This window comes from Myxine glutinosa, chromosome 14, assembly GCF_964187855.1.
Source record: "Myxine glutinosa chromosome 14, kmMyxGlut1.1, whole genome shotgun sequence".
NCBI classification, from domain to species: Eukaryota; Metazoa; Chordata; class Myxini; order Myxiniformes; family Myxinidae; genus Myxine; species Myxine glutinosa.
This window is the reverse complement of record NC_136274.1, coordinates 34,346,586-34,364,169: the sequence shown is the minus strand read 5'-3', so window position 1 is coordinate 34,364,169 and position 17,584 is coordinate 34,346,586. Positions and strand designations below refer to the sequence as shown.

At 48.1% G+C, this 17,584-nt stretch overlaps 2 protein-coding genes across 2 annotated transcripts in view; both read right to left on the bottom strand.

Annotated features, from left to right (window-relative positions):
- LOC137439600 (teneurin-3) overlaps nt 1-17,584 on the bottom strand; it is a 449,998-nt gene that overhangs the window by 4,362 nt on the left and 428,052 nt on the right. Inside the window, exons 25-27 of the mRNA XM_068135512.2 lie at nt 8,802-9,098; nt 7,914-8,636; nt 1,437-2,012 (exon numbers count right to left, since the gene is read on the bottom strand). Coding sequence (XP_067991613.2) covers nt 1,437-2,012; nt 7,914-8,636; nt 8,802-9,098 — 1,596 coding nt within the window. The remainder of the gene's footprint in view (nt 1-1,436; nt 2,013-7,913; nt 8,637-8,801; nt 9,099-17,584) is intronic.
- The window catches only part of LOC137439605 (THAP domain-containing protein 1-like), a 270,238-nt gene that overhangs the window by 50,886 nt on the left and 201,768 nt on the right, over nt 1-17,584 (bottom strand). The window lies entirely within an intron of this gene.

Here is a 17,584-nt window from a genome sequence, read left to right as displayed (position 1 = left end):
ACTGTAGCGGTTCCCGCTGAATGTACACAATCGCCTTGCACCTGCCAGGACGCGGCCAGGGCGCGATCGCCATGCCGGGCTCGTCCGGACGGGCCCAGACGCGCCTCTCCTGGGCATGCCCGGACTCGCTGTTCCCGGGCACGCCCGAACCTCCCGGGCACGCCCGGTCTCGTCTTTCCCGGGCATGCCCGCTCTCGCCTTTCCAGGGCTCGCCCAGAGCGCCCGGGCACGCCCAGCCTCGACTTGCCAGGCCGCGTCCAGGACGCCCGGGCATGTCCAGACTCGCCTTTCCAGGGCTCGCCCAGAGCGTCCGGGCATGCCCGCTCTCGCCTTTCCAGGGCTCGCCCAGAGCGCTCGGGCACGCCCTGCCTCGACTTGCCAGGCCGCGTCCAGGACGCCCGGGCATGTCCAGACTCGCCTTTCCAGGACTCGCCCTTGACACCCGGGCATGCCCGGTCTCGGTTTTCCTGGGCAAACGCCCGGGCATAAATGTGTATATATATTGCTGCCCGATAAACGGGCTTTGTCAGAATACCTGAGCTGTTTTGTTTCAATAAAGCAACTCGGACGAATTCCGTCTTTGGTCGCGTCAATTCTTTCGATTCGCGTTGGAGCGCAGCTCCTTCACCACCTTGATTGTTAAGCCAACACCAGACCAGTTCAATTGATAGAAAAGTACAATGGTATCTCTTAATGTTTGTGTCTCCCACGTGATATACGTAGAAGCTCCTACATAGGCCTTAAACACGAGAACAGGAAACTAGTCAAGCTAGATTAAGGATTAGGTGTTTAGTAATTAGGGTTGGTAATCTTGTCTTTGTCAGGGGACCGTTCAAATGTCAACAGGACTGGGTGTTTTTTTTTTATTGGACATTGTTTAGTGCATGATTATTTTTACGTGTGACATGTGGCAGATGAACGAGAGCTTCATGTTGCTATTGTTGTTGTTGTTGGGGTTCTTGTTGGGGTCGATTTTTAAAAATGTCCACCCATTGGTTGGACAGTTGCTGGACCACACCCACATCTGTCGCTTGACTCCACCCACTATAATGATGAAATGACATGATATGGCTGCCATCTTATTTCCTGGAGGGCCGAGCACATTAGGCCTATATAGGCTTCTGCTGATTATACACTGTCCGGCTTTGTTGCGTCAGATTTCCATTGGTATTGTTTGGGTCGAGTGCTAGATCATTGGTAAGGTTTAATCAAGCCATACGCCATATGCGTTTGATCGTGTTACGTAATTTTTGCATATTACGCATTTTATATACAGTATAACACTTTTATACACTCGTACAATATACATGTACAATATATATATATATATACATACAATATTTTTATACACAAATTTTATATTTTGTATGCAACCTCACGCAATACATATATTATATATGTCGGCCTATACATATTGATAGTGAACACTCCAATACCTGCAAGTCGTAGTAGTACGCTGTAATTTCTCGATTGGTGTGGTTGTACACATGTGTGAGGCGTGTCGGTCGTGACATGTCCGCATAGAAGAACTGAAGAAAACCGCCTCGTTGATCTTTCCTCCAGGCCCGACGACCGAATGCATCGTATCCATAGGTGATCCTCCATGCTTCGGTGGAACCACCTCCTCCCCAGGACTGCACCAGCAAACCTCGAGAATCGTACTCGAATCGATCATTTCCTCGACCGTGCAGGAAGCCATCAGCATCGAGATCATAGGTGAGATCTCCAAGACGCGTTAGACGATCACCTGGAGCATATCGCAGTGGGGCGAGGTGCGATGAGGCTCCGGGGCTCAGTAGATGCAGATTTCCATTTAGGTCGTAGCTGTAGCGCCATGCGGGGCGACCGTCCACTGCGACAGCCTGCAGCTGTCCGTCGGGGTCATACTCGTATTCTAGTGCCGTGCCGTTGGCGACCGGACCCACTCGCAGGTGACGTTGGGCAACACGTCCAGCAGGGTCATAACGAACAGTCAGCCAAAAGAGCAGTGAGCGGGATATTTCATACTGCACCTGCAACCAAAATGAACAATACCGTGATGCAAGATGATATTCTGTACAGAAAAAAGGTTTCATCTTCCTTACCTGCAAGCCATTTTTATGAAAAAACAATATCCAGTGGTAGTTGTAAACAGGATTTGTGTGTTTCTAATAAAAAATGTTTTATTCCATCCCAAAGCTTGTAACATACTGGGATTATCACAAATCATTCTCTGATAAATTATATCTACCCACTGCAGTAGTGCGGAAATGTTCAGGGTCCTCCCAGTCATGTCCTGATGCATCCCCATTTCCTGATGTCCTAACATATCCTAATGAATCACCATGTCCGAATAAATCACATGTCCTGATGCATCCCCATGTCGTGATGCATCCCCATGTCCTGATGTCCGAACATATCCTAATGCAGCCACATATCCTAATGCATCCACATATCCGAATGCATCCACATATCCTAATGCATCCACATATCCTAATGCATCCACATATCCTAATGCATCCACATATCCTAATGCATCCACATATCCTAATGCATCCACATATCCTAATGCATCCACATATCCTAATGCATCCACATATCCTAATGCATCCACATATCCTAATGCATCCACATATCCGAATGCATCCACATATCCTAATGCATCCACATATCCTAATGCATCCACATATCCTAATGCATCCACATATCCTAATGGATCCACATATCCTAATGCATCCACATATCCTAATGCATCTACATATCCTAATGCATCCACATATCCTAATGCATCCACATATCCTAATGCATCCACATATCCTAATGCATCTACATATCCTAATGCATCCACATGTCCTAATGCATCCACATGTCCTAATGCATCCACATATCCTAATGCATCCACATGTCCTAATGCATCTCGCATATGCTGATACAATACCATATTTCACTGCAAAATCAGTAGGCATATGGTTTATTTACACAGACTGAGCAATATGCATGTATGGTCATCCATAAACAAAAGTATCCTGGTCCTAAGACCAAGATGTACGTCCGAGCAAGCTGAGCTCGCTCCTTCTGCTTTCTGGCATTGTCAGCAGGACAAAAATGGTTAACAAGAAAGTTGTGAAAAGAATACCTCCAACATGAAAGACCCTCAACCTGAAAGAACCACAAATGGAATGGTGATATTTCAGGTGGTGGAGTTTACTGTGCAGGGAGCATAAGATGTTGGTGCGATGGTGGTACTTGTACTTGTGCCACTACCTGCATCGTAGGTAATCATTTTCCTTTCTCTAACATTGAATCTTTCTCGGCTTTACCACCTCCTCGTCATGTTTACCAAGATGGCATCGCCAGCATCCTTCAGCGGTAATTCAGAAGGTGCAATTTGAACCGCAGTGCTTCAGACCAGAGAACGACTTTGCTAACAAAGACAAATGGTCGAAGCAGAGAAAATGTGAAGCCGAAGCGGCTGATTGAAAATCAGAAATGGCTGCATTAAGATTAAAAGTGAAGCGAATCATTTTGTCAGGTTCCTGCTGCATTCGGCCAGAACAGGGCATGCTCATTTCGATCAAAATCGGTTTTCACACATCTCATGGAAAGTTCCTCTGTAATCGGAAATACTGTCACTTCAAAACCCACCGAGAAGTTGGGGCACGGTGTTGGATCTCCACGTAACAAACGATGGTATGAATTCCAAAATCCGTACAAACCCCCGCTGCAAAGTCTTGCTCGGAATATATTCATCCTTAAGAAATCATCACATTATGTTCGTTAACCATTTTAACCCTGGAGAGGTGTACCCGAGGGTATACCCATCCGTACAGAATGGGTACACCAAGGGGTACACCCTATTTGATCAGTGTTTGCTAGATTAAGGACATTTACATGGCTATTAATTCATAACCAATTTTTAGTTTTTGAAAGAAATGTATCATTGCCACTTTGTACTAAATGTTTGTCGACATCAAGTGCATTACTCGGCCATTCGTTCTTTACAGCAAGTGCAGGTTTAGTGTTGGACACACACAGCAGTACAGTAACATACACGGCAGTATCGCAAGGTGCGTTCTCTGGCTGCTGATACATATGGGCTGATCTCGTGGATTTGAATCAAAACTGGTTTAATAGTGTTCGGGTTGGGGTTAGCGTTCGGGTTGGGGTTAGCGTTCGGGTTGGGGTTAGCGTTCGGGTTGGGGTTAGCGTTCGGGTTGGGGTTAGCGTTCGGGTTGGGGTTAGCGTTCGGGTTGGGGTTAGCGTTCGGGTTGGGGTTAGCGTTCGGGTTGGGGTTAGCGTTCGGGTTGGGGTTAGCGTTCGGGTTGGGGTTAGCGTTCGGGTTGGGGTTAGCGTTCGGGTTGGGGTTAGCGTTCGGGTTGGGGTTAGCGTTCGGGTTGGGGTTAGCGTTCGGGTTGGGGTTAGCGTTCGGGTTGGGGTTAGCGTTCGGGTTGGGGTTAGCGTTCGGGTTGGGGTTAGCGTTCGGGTTGGGGTTAGCGTTTGGGTGAGGTTTAGCGTTCGGGTAAGGCTTAGTGTTGGGGTAAGGTTTAGTGTTGGGGTAAGGTTTAGTGTTCGGGTAAGGTTTAGTGTTCACGTAAGGCTTGGTGTTCGGGTGAGGTTTAGTATTCGGGTAAGGCTTAGTGTTCGGGTGAGGTTTAGTGTTCGGGTAAGGTTTAGTGTTCGGGTAAGGTTTGGTGTTTGGGTAAGGCTTAGTGTTCGGGTGAGGTTTAGTGTTCGGGTAAGGTTTAGTGTTCGGGTAAGGCTTGGTGTTCAGGTAAGGCTTGGTGTTCGGGTGAGGTTTAGTATTCGGGTAAGGCTTAGTGTTCGGGTGAGGTTTAGTGTTCGGGTAAGGTTTAGTGTTCGGGTAAGGTTTGGTGTTTGGGTAAGGCTTGGTGTTCGGGTAAGGTTTAGTATTCGGGTAAGGCTTAGTGTTCGGGTAAGGTTTGGTGTTTGGGTAAGGCTTAGTGTTCGGGTGAGGTTTAGTGTTCGGGTAAGGTTTGGTGTTTGGGTAAGGCTTGGTGTTCGGGTGAGGTTTAGTATTCGGGTAAGGCTTAGTGTTCGGGTGAGGTTTAGTGTTCGGGTAAGGTTTAGTGTTCGGGTAAGGCTTGGTGTTCGGGTAAAGCTTGGTGTTCGGGTAAGGCTTAGTGTTCGGGTAAAGTTTAGTGTTCGGGTGAGGTTTAGTGTTCGGGTGAGGCTTAGTGTTCGGGTAAGGCTTCGTGTTCAGGTAAGGCATAGCGTTTGGGTAAGGCTTCGTGTTGAGGTAAGGCTTAGTGTTGAGGTAAGGCTTGGTGTTGAGGTAAGCCTCTGTGTTCGGGTAAGGCATACCTTTTGGGTTCGGGTCAGGATGGTGTAGAGGTAGCACATTTATCTTTGAGCTGCCTAGTCTGGGTTTGATTCCCAACCAGATGATAACCTGTCAAAATGGTGTTTGTCGGGGAGAATGTTGCATCACAAAATGTGCCAGCCCTCAGATAGGCATTAAGCCGGATTTATAATCTGCTAGCAGGAGTTGGTGGGTGATAAAGATCCCACAGTGTCTTTCACAAAGAACAAGCCATTGTGGCTGGCACCCAGAAGAAATTCCAAATTCCTGGCCTAAGATACAGATAGAGGGACACTGTATCAGCATGTATCCTGAATGATGCACCAATGGGCCAAGCTCGTATTAAATCCGCCTCAAACATACATTGGGGAAAATAATATTTTGGATCTTTATGTTAGGGCTTACCCCATTCACACTTCTCTCCGCTCTGCTCTAAAATAACTTATCTCTTGTCGCAATGAGACTTGCACAAGAGCTATATTTGTAATGCCAAATTAATTCCTTCATTTGTAATAATCCAGTGCTTGCACAAGTTACTGCTAAAGCAGGATGCAAGGTCTACAGAGTGATACAGGTTGTAACTGGCCTGGCCTCTGATGGATGGGCTGTGAGCACAGGCCTGCATGAATTATATTGGATTTTGTTTAATAAACAAGATGAAGCTGAGTCTATGGGCCTATCACTTCGCCGCCGTCGACAGGCTTGGTCTTCTTCTGCCTTATTTCTGGTCTTGCACCCTCAGCCCACACCGTGCTCTGTCTCCCTCAGGTATCTGCAGGACGCGCAAGGTCCAACAACAACCCCCTCATAATGAAGTTCCCTAAATCCTGAACCACTGCTCAACTCCACTCATTTATTCCTATTTCTTCCCGCCTGTGGAACCGCATTCCACACTCTCTTCGATCACACTCCTCCTTCAAAGTCTTCAAAACAACTGTCCACCACCATCTCATATCTTCCCCCATCCAAAACCTTGATCTTTTATACCCCCATCAATCCACCCCAAACCCACCTTCTTCAAATTCCATTTTCTTTCCTAAAAGTCCTTGCAGCATCCATCTTGTTTATCCTGTGTACCCCACCCCAGCCATCTCTCTTCCACAGCTCTCCCTGTTCCCTACTGTTGTTGTACTTCCCTCTCTCTCCCCTCTTGTCTCCCGCTCCCTTTATTACCCTGCGCTCGCGAAGCCAAAAGCGGGGTTAAGCATTCAGTTACATACGTAGGTGTGCCATGTGCCGTGTGCCGTACACGTCTGCACTTTAAAAATTCATTTTCACGGCAACCGTTGGTCCGATTGACATGAAACTTTCACCATAGGAGGGCCTCCTCCTGTATAATATTTTAATGATTAATATGACGTCATAGGTCACGTGGTACAGGCGCCATCTAGGAAAAACTTCGCACCTCTATATCTCTGAAACCACTCCATGGAAAAAATTGAGACCTGGCCCATTGTCAAGCACTCCCCATGGGGAATAAGATATGTTAATGATGATGTCATCGGTGCCTTCGTTATGACGTCATAATTCGACAAGTACAACACTTATCCCATCATTATGAAAAAAAAAAGCAACTGTTGGTCTGATGGACACTAAATTTTCACCATAGGAGCGCCTCCTCCTTTCAAATAGTTTAATGATAATCATGACGTCATAGGTCATGTGGTACAGGCGCCATCTTGGAAAAACCTATATATGTTGCACCTCTATATCTCCAAAACCGCTCTATGGAAAACATTGAAACGTGGCTCATTGTAAATAACTCCATATGGGGAATAGGTGTTGTTAACGATGACGTCATTGGTGCCATAATTATGACGTCATAATTCGACAGGGACAATGCTTAAGGTGGGTTTTCACGGGACACGCGAACGGTTCGCGAAGGATGCGAATGTCGAAAAAATGGCAAAGTCCAACATTCGTATTTTAGGCTCCAAAAGTTCGCCAAACATGCGCGGGGGTTCGGAAGCGTCGTCAATTGTTCGCAGGAGTCGTTTTTTGTTCGGCGGGTATTTCAAACATTTTTGTTTGAAAACTTGCCCCATGCAGGTCCAATTTCAAACATTTTTGGCGAATTTCTGGAGCCTAAAATACGAATGTTGGACTCTGCCATTTTTTCGACATTCGCATCCTTCGCGAACCGTTCGCGTGTCCCGTGAAAACCCACCTTTAGTCTGATCAGTTTGAAATGTATTGAGCGTGATCTATGCAACAATTATATTAGAGAATATAAATTTATGATGTCATCACTCACGTGGTCTGGCAGCCATATTGGATCAAAGAAAAAAAAAGAAGTAAAAAAACAGAAGAGTTGGCTCGCAACATGTTGACTGCACAGGGTAAGTATTCTATGAATACCATCTAGTTATGTAATTTGTGTTAGCTCTGATACGAGCCTCGACCAAGTATCGAAAAAAACCCCCACTTCTCACCAACTTATGTTTTATGTCTTTCTCGAGTGTAGAACTGATGCTCACTACACCTAGTCTACTCGGATATGTTTTTTCACTGATATATCTAAACACACTTAAAATGTAGCTAATGAATACAGTGCTTGCAGGAACATTTTCATCTCTGTGTTCAAAGTAACCCAACAAGCTGCATGAGTGTTTACCTCAGTGATGCGTCCCAGATTATCTCGACGTTTGGTGAGCGTCATGGAGGATGTCGTAACCACTGGATCGATGTCGTAGTAAATCACCCCAAACTTGCCAAACTGTTCCAGACGTCCTGTGACATCATCATAGCGGAAGAGGTCTATGGGTAACGGTTGCTCGTTCACGACCGCCTGCAGTCCCGTGACGCGCAGCCGCCCATCGTAGGTGTACTCGAACCTGGCTGCCGCTCCTCCCAGGCCTCCGCAGCGTGACACTTGCCGTTCCAGAAGTGGTCCCATATGCCTGAACCTCAAAGAGCACATGTTCTCAGGTACAATTTCATTTGGACTTTTTCCCGTACCCTGAATTGGCCTCTCTATTGGTCTCGAAGGTGTGACGGTGACGGCATGCAGTAAACCGGAGCGCTCATCGTAGGTGAAGGAAGCACGCGTTCCATCGAAGAGCACCTCCGACAGGTGTCCTCGTGTTCCATATCGATAGAGCACGCGCCGCCCCGTTCCTAGGTACGTCGCCTGCAGGAGGCGACCGTTGTAGCTGTAGTCACGCAGCATGGGAGAAGCACCACCTGGGCCACGATGCTCGTTGCGGTAGTATGACGGGGAACGCCGTGTGCTCAGAATGTGTCGTGCCCCGTCGGGCATTGTTACTGAAGAAAGGTGTTCAGTGGCATCGAATCCAAACACGTATTGCCGCTGACTTGGTAGTAGCAGCACGACGGCCTAGTGTAGAAGCAAACACCGCTATCAGGTCACACATTATACAATGACTACTTTCAATATAATAACTAACCCTAACCCTAACCCTCACCCAAACAACTCAAGTCCAATTTCTTTCTAGTCACCTAATGGATTCCTAGTTTAACTTGAGGGAGTTTATATTTGTACCTGCTCCATGTAGGAGTACGTCCAAGTGGAGCCATCTGGGAAGGAACGTGATGTGAGTCGTCCACGAGCATCATATCGACGCCGCTCAGTAATGGATCCATGCTGCAGAACAGCCACGAGACCACCAGGTGCATAGGACAGGTTGAGGGAGGTAAGGCGATCGCCGGGGAGCCAAGCAGAAGGCCGGCCGGCTCCATCGTGTTGGATGCGCAGAAGAAAACGACGATGGTCATCATAGACCTTCTGGACGTGTTGGTCTCGATCATAATCAAGGGATAGAAGGTTTCTGTCATGCACCTGCAATATAGTGTGTAAGAGTGTGTTCTGCCAATTTACTTCCTGTCAAAGTACAAATATATGCAAGTCTGTGATCTTCTACTAATAATGAGCTGTCATGGTTCATCTCTACCAAAGTCAATGCTAAACTTGATGACATTGATAAAATAACACTTTAAAACCAAATGTGTATGGGCTTTTCTGAGTTAATATACATACTATATATATATATATATATATATATATATATATATATATATATATATATATATATATATATACATACATACATACATATATATATATATATATATATATATATATATATATATATATATATATATATATATATATATATTGTTATGAATTTGGTAATGCAACATCTAGAGCTAGGTAGATCTGAATAGGTAGGTATTCGGCTGTCGTGACAGGGACTCTACATGTAATAAGTTATTGATGTTCAGGCGTTTGTCGGGGTAAGATGTATGAGTGTGGATCTACCTGGAGATTCGAGTGTTAAATAGTGAGGGGTTAAAGGTAACGCCCCTGTGAGTCTCACCTAGTAATCAAACCTTTGTCCTTTATGGCACTGCAAACCACATAAACATTAGTTAGGTCCTTAGTGCAACATTAAATAATTCCCTTTCCCTGACATTGACTTCGTAATAAATGGGCACAACCAGGCCAAAAACACCACCACAATTGGCCGCCACCGTGTACACCTCCCAAGGCCTACAAACCGGGCCGGCACGTGTTATGCCAGGACCGCAGGGTCGCGTAACGGGGGAGATGTTAGGAGTCGCATGCCGTAGAGGGCGTGACCGGCGAGCTGGGACCATATGATTGGCTGAGGAGTGCGCGAATGTGACGTCATCGGGGAGAGATATATGCGACGGTCGGACGCCATTTTCGCCAGTTGAGTCTCTCTGAGTTCGCCAGTTGAGTCTCTCTGAGTTCGCCAGTTGAGTCTCTCTGAGTTCGCCAGTTGAGTCTCTCTGAGTTCGCCAGTTGAGTCTCTCTGAGTTCGCCAGTTGAGTTGAGTTGCGATCTGATCTCGAGTCGTCCCAGTTCGTTGAACAGTTGAGTAGAGCGTCCCAGTTCGGTACCGGAGTGGCAGTTGAGAGAAGTGAGAGCTCGTGGCAGTTGACGGTTCGTGCCATTTTCTACAGTTCGTGACCACAGCTCGTTGCAGTTGGCAGTTGGCACTCGGCACTCAGCAGTTGGCAGTTGGCACTCGGCACTCAGCAGTTGGCAGTTGGCACTTGGTTTTGGTTGCTTCGTGCAGCCCTGCGTTGGACCGACGAGGCCTGGTGGCGCTTGGAGGCGGAGGCAGAGGGCCGTGGAACTTGGAGCGAGGTGTGCGATCGGGCCGAAAGGAGCGGTGTTGGACGGCAGCCGCAAAGACGACAAAGACCAGATAAGCCCGAATCCGCGTACACTGTACACGACGTGACTTGTTATTTTCGTATTAATCTCCCTCGTTTGTGTTTGATATCAGTCGTGTGGGGACGTCCCGATTTAGTTATTAGTATTACCGGCGCGTGCTTTTTCACTGGCTTTACTTTTAATAATAAATCCTTATATTATTTTCTGTACATATTTGAACGCAGTTTCCTGGGTGTTTCATTTTAATAGATAAGGCTGCGGAGCCTTCGCTGCGTCCCGCCATTTCGCGCGTTGGTGTTGAACGTGAGTCCGCCATTGAGTGTTCGCCTCGGGAGTTAAAGTCTCGCAAATCGGTCATCCGTAACTGTGGTGTTAATCACGGTTACGCGACAAGTGGTGTCAGGAGTGTAGGATTCGAATCCGTCGGACAAATTTTTTTGTCCGCGGCGAGACATCGACACGGTCGGGCGTACATTGCGTCCGACGTTCGAACGCAAAATTTGGATAGGCGAGGCGGAGAAATTTAATAATCAATTGGGCATACGGAGCGCGATATCGCGTCTTCGTCAAATTTAAATTGTGTTTTTGGTATTAAAATAAATACGCGCGCGGGAAACAATCTTCCGGAAAGCGGATGTCGGAAATTGACGAGATGGAAGTACGCAGCGAGGCCTCCGTCAGCGTCGGGAGTGAGCCGGAAATAGGGGAATTAGATGTAGAGGTGAGCCTTGGAACCTCCCTCGTCCCGAGCACCAACTTATCCCCCTCCCCTACCGGGGAGCCGGGAGTAGTAGGAACGGCCCCGACAACCGACCAGATGTTGGGTCAATTGCTTCGAAAAATGGAAGGGATGGAAAATAACATAAAAAAAGATATGGGAGAAATGAAAAGTGGGATGGAAAATAAAATGGAGTCCCAGGGGAAGGAATGTAGGGAAGGAATGAAGGGAATGAGTGATCGATTGAAGGAACAAATGGGACAAATGAAAAGTGGGTTGGAAAATAAAATGGAGTCCCAGGGGAAGGAATGGAGGAATGAAATAAAACAAAGGAATGAACAATTGGAAGGAAAAATTGGGGAAATGGCACAGCAGCTGGGAATTGCACCGGGGATGGCAATTGAAGTAAATAGGGAGACCGCAGGTGCAGAGGTGGATGGGGAATGTCCACAGGTGGATGGGGAATGTGTACAGGTAGAGGGGGAATGCCTGCAGGTAAACGTGGAGAGTCCACAGGTGAGCGGGGAAGGAAATTTGGAATGTGAGAGTTGTAATGGGGAATGTTTCCCACATTCTGGCCTGGTTGTTTATCGGGACCGTGTGGATGTCACAACACCCCAACCGGGGGATGAATTTGGAATTGTGCAGCACCAGGGCGGTGGTGCGGAGCAAGAGGGGGTAGAGTTTTTGGGGGTCCGTGCAATGGGGCCGGACCAGGTATTTATTGGGGATATTGATCAAAGCCTGGCGGGGCCAGGAATGATTTGTAATGATGAGGATGATTTGATCCAGCGGCTGGAGACCTGTGACAGTCCCATGGAGGTAGAGCTTGTTCAGGCCCAAAGGAGTCTGGGACATGAGGTGAGTTGGTCCGAGGAGGTGGTTGGAATGACCGAGGGGACGCTCACTGTACACTGCTATTTGGAAACAGAGGCTCCAAAATTGGACAACCAGTTGGGGGAGTGTGTTGGCTCCGGGCTGGATTTGGATCTTGGGGGATCGGGAGATAGAGCTTCTGGAGATTTGGTCCCTGTAAGGAATTTGGATCAACTGCAGGGAGGGGCAGAACAACCGGTGGTAGAGGTTGTTCCCTGCAGCTGCGGTTTGGCAGTGGGAATGAAAATTTGTAAAAGAAAATTTAAAATAAAATTACAATGGGAAATTGATTTGGAGCAGCCATGGTGGGGATTGGTCCCCGGGCTGCGGGATCTGGACATGGAGAGGTCATGGGTGATGGCCTCGGGCAAAAGTTGCCCCTTTCAAAATTTGGGTATGCCAGCCAGCTGGGGGGCTGTGATGGCGAGATTTGGACGTGGGGTCCAGCCTTGGGTGTCGAGGTACGACCTGGGTCCCACGGGGGGTCTGGTGGAGTGTGGCGTCCCTTGTCCATCGGGGCGCCGTCCGAGCTGGTGGCTCGGGCCGGCAGGGTCACCGGACCCTGGTGGGGGTTAAGACCTCCAGGGAGGTCCGAGGTGGTTTCTCGAGCCTGGGATGGCAAATATTGAGGACCACTAGGGGGAGGTGTTGTGGGTCGCGCTTTGGTGGTGGCACTGCGGACGGCCAACTTGGGACTGATGTGGTGACCACCCGGGCATGCGGCCTGGCACTCTCCTCCAGGGACTCTGGGACAACCAGCATGTGGTGACCTGGCATGGTGGTTGGTCTATGGACGCGGGTCAAACCGAATGGACAGGGATGGAGATAGCCTGCCGGACAACCATTGGGGCATCTGTGGAACGTGATGGTGTGAGTGACCTTCCACAGATGCTCCGTTGTGATTTATGGACTCTCGGGTTGGGAAGAGAGCCATGGGGATGTGAATCGGGAGATGTGTAACGCGCCGAGCATATGGGCCATGCTCGGCTGGCATGTGTATGGCAAAGCATCCTTCTTTGGTGAGGTGAGTGAAATGTGACAAATGGTTGGCATGGGTAATCTGTGGGTTAGATGGAAATTTAAGGGTGGATTTTGAAATGCCATGGTGGACACTGTATAGTGACGCCATTATTGATCCAGGTGTGTAGACCAAAGTGTTGGAGGCTGTGATGAAATTAATAGGGTAGCAAGACACAGCTTTCAACTGGTTGCGGGGGCAACTGTGCTGATATTTGGGACGCGGGATGATGGGGATGTAGTTGTGTAGCCTGAGGGTCAACGTGGTGCTGTGCGTGTCCGAGGGGTGTGGACCATGTCTTCTGGGTGGGTCTCCTGGTGGAGCATGGCTGTTGACTGGACCTTGGTGTGGTCAAGTGTGGGTGAGCACTGGGGGGCTGCAGTTCTGTAGTCGGACTGGGGGATGATGGGGAGGTGCAGGGGACGTGGCTGTAGGGATGCCACGCACTGCGACCGTGCCCCCCAGGGCCGAGGTTGTGTGTGCGGTAGTGTGTGTTGTGGCAGCAAGTGCTCACCACATTGGCCAGCTGGGGCTGCTGCAGCTGTGTTCCTCGCAGGGGGGCCGAAGGATGGATGGTGGGTCGCACCCTTATGGACACTCATGGGCCATGTTGGCGTTTTGACTGCTCACCTTGTCCCGGTGACCCTTGCACGGTAGAGGTGCAGAGCTGTCGTGGCCATAGGTAGTTGTGTAGTGATGATCACCGTTGGATGCGGATCCACATACCTGCCAGTGTAGTGGGGACAAAAGAGAAATTTGGAAGGATTTGGTAGGCCCAATGTGAAATTTGGGGAATTGTATGGGTGGATTGCACTTTGAACCTGACCAACCTGCAACTACCTGCACTTGAGGTGAGTGTTTTGAGGAGTACTGTCCCAGGCTTCAGGATTTGCTTTGGGAAATTGGGGACATGTAATTTGGAGTTGGGAGGCGGGTGAGAGTGATGACATGGCCGGTGAGGGGATGGAATGGGAGCCACAGTGTCTTGTGGGTGGCGTATGTTTTTGTATTGTGGTTAGGTGTTTTGATGTGGTCGTGAGAGTGGAACCTGGAGAGTGAGTGATGATTATTGGAGATAATGAGGGGCGATAATTGTGCTTTTTGGAAATGTGCTAATGGAAATGTGTAAGGATTCAATGATTCGAACTGTGAATGGGATTTCACATTGGCAGGCCATGGCAAGCCTTGTAACACCTTTTACACCATCTATGAATTGTACTGAATTGTGCTGAGTTGTGTGGAGAATTGAATGGCAGTGGGGGAGGAAGTGTGTTTTGGGGTCTTGTGGGTGGGGAAGGTGTGTGTGTCCGCAGGTACAGAGCAAGCTCTGAGGAGCGATGCCTGCGGGCCCCCCTCTGCGGCAATTACCCCTGGCAGCCGGTGGTAACTGGAAATTGGAGCTCGTCGGTGGAGGGTCTGGTTGGGCGCCGCGGGGTGAGGAAGTCCCCCGGTGACCCGTGTTGCTGCGCGAAAGCAGGAGGCAAAGGAGCCTGAGTTGTGTGGAGACCCTCACCGGCGAGGTAACGGCGGAAAGGGGCTGTTGGGCTGTCACGGGGCCAAGAGGTAAAGGGGGGGGGGCAATGAATTTGTAAGTCGGTTGACTTGTTTTTGGGACTGCGGGCACCACAGCCTGATGCGCCCCCACCATCTTTTTGTGCGGTACCTCCCCGCTGCCTAGTTGAGGAATGCACACACACGTGAATGACATCAATGCCATGGTCCTGCAGGGGGTGTATTGGAAATAAGTGCTTTGTTGATTTTTGAAATGCCTTGATGACCTATGGAATGAGAATGAGTGGTTAAGGGGTCTGTGTTGCATGAATGTGGGCGAAATCCACCGAGCCGTGTCACTCACCTGTAACATCTGGACAGGGCCCGTGAAAATTTAGTGGGATGCATTGGGGATGGCCCCGCAGGTAAGGTTGAGTCTTGTGGCATCCACCGGGGGACGCGGTCTGTAGACCGGGGTATGTACAAAGGTTAGAGTTTTGAGTTTTGGAAAGATGGTTAAGTTTTGTGGTTAAGTTAGTGTTGTGTGTTGTTGTTTCCTCCCTCCACAGGAACAACGAAGAAGATGTACATACTTGCATGATGGTTAAGGGGTTCAGCATGTTAAGGAAGTGTAGGTAGGTAGTCCGACTCACTTCCCACAGCCCTTCCTGATTTATTTCGTAGGTTAATTAAGCGTGTGACAGTAAGTGTTAAGGCTGGAATGGTAGCCCTGCGGTGAACCTTGCAGGAGCTACGGTTCCAGGGGGGGGGCTGTGTTATGAATTTGGTAATGCAACATCTAGAGCTAGGTAGATCTGAATAGGTAGGTATTCGGCTGTCGTGACAGGGACTCTACATGTAATAAGTTATTGATGTTCAGGCGTTTGTCGGGGTAAGATGTATGAGTGTGGATCTACCTGGAGATTCGAGTGTTAAATAGTGAGGGGTTAAAGGTAACGCCCCTGTGAGTCTCACCTAGTAATCAAACCTTTGTCCTTTATGGCACTGCAAACCACATAAACATTAGTTAGGTCCTTAGTGCAACATTAAATAATTCCCTTTCCCTGACATTGACTTCGTAATAAATGGGCACAACCAGGCCAAAAACACCACCACAATTGGCCGCCACCGTGTACACCTCCCAAGGCCTACAAACCGGGCCGGCACGTGTTATGCCAGGACCGCAGGGTCGCGTAACGGGGGAGATGTTAGGAGTCGCATGCCGTAGAGGGCGTGACCGGCGAGCTGGGACCATATGATTGGCTGAGGAGTGCGCGAATGTGACGTCATCGGGGAGAGATATATGCGACGGTCGGACGCCATTTTCGCCAGTTGAGTCTCTCTGAGTTCGCCAGTTGAGTCTCTCTGAGTTCGCCAGTTGAGTCTCTCTGAGTTCGCCAGTTGAGTCTCTCTGAGTTCGCCAGTTGAGTCTCTCTGAGTTCGCCAGTTGAGTTGAGTTGCGATCTGATCTCGAGTCGTCCCAGTTCGTTGAACAGTTGAGTAGAGCGTCCCAGTTCGGTACCGGAGTGGCAGTTGAGAGAAGTGAGAGCTCGTGGCAGTTGACGGTTCGTGCCATTTTCTACAGTTCGTGACCACAGCTCGTTGCAGTTGGCAGTTGGCACTCGGCACTCAGCAGTTGGCAGTTGGCACTCGGCACTCAGCAGTTGGCAGTTGGCACTTGGTTTTGGTTGCTTCGTGCAGCCCTGCGTTGGACCGACGAGGCCTGGTGGCGCTTGGAGGCGGAGGCAGAGGGCCGTGGAACTTGGAGCGAGGTGTGCGATCGGCCGAAAGGAGCGGTGTTGGACGGCAGCCGCAAAGACGACAAAGACCAGATAAGCCCGAATCCGCGTACACTGTACACGACGTGACTTGTTATTTTCGTATTAATCTCCCTCGTTTGTGTTTGATATCAGTCGTGTGGGGACGTCCCGATTTAGTTATTAGTATTACCGGCGCGTGCTTTTTCACTGGCTTTACTTTTAATAATAAATCCTTATATTATTTTCTGTACATATTTGAACGCAGTTTCCTGGGTGTTTCATTTTAATAGATAAGGCTGCGGAGCCTTCGCTGCGTCCCGCCATTTCGCGCGTTGGTGTTGAACGTGAGTCCGCCATTGAGTGTTCGCCTCGGGAGTTAAAGTCTCGCAAATCGGTCATCCGTAACTGTGGTGTTAATCACGGTTACGCGACAATATATATATATATATATACATACATACATACATACATACATACATATATATATATATATATATATATATATATATATATATATATATATATATATATACACATACATATATATATATATATATATATATATACATACATACATATGGTGTATATCATCGATATCACCGCACATCCATCGAACCATTCTCAGACCACTAAATATGTATATATATATATATATATATATATATATATATATATATATATATATATATATATATATATATATATATATATATATATATATATATATTAATATATATATAGTGTCCACTAGCCCCATGCAGGAATTTACTTCCTGTTTCTTAACTTGTTAGATGGGTTCATCTTCAATGCACTTTCACACACTTACATACACATACATACACTCACATCCGGGGTCTGCCGAGCAGGCACGTAAGACATCGGCCATTATAAAGCTCGCAGTGTTAGTGTGAGAAATCTCTGAGGATATTCGGAGACTCAATAGCTCAGTGGGCTGTCACCGCGCAAGTGATGAGGTTCCTGGGTTCGAGTCCCGGGTTGAGTCAGAATTTTTTTCACACCAGCCCCATGCAGGAATTTACTTCCTGTTTCTTAAATTATATTATATACACTAGCGAGAGAGAGGTACCTGTGCTATGCACCAGTGGGAGCTGGAATGTCAAAAAAGATGTTTTGAGAAAGTTTATGAAAACCCCCACTCATTTTAGGGCACGTGTAGGGACCCCAAAAGCGCACAGAAAATTTGGTAGAGCTGGACCCAAAACTGTGTTGTAGTACTGTGAAAACTGTGGTAATAGTT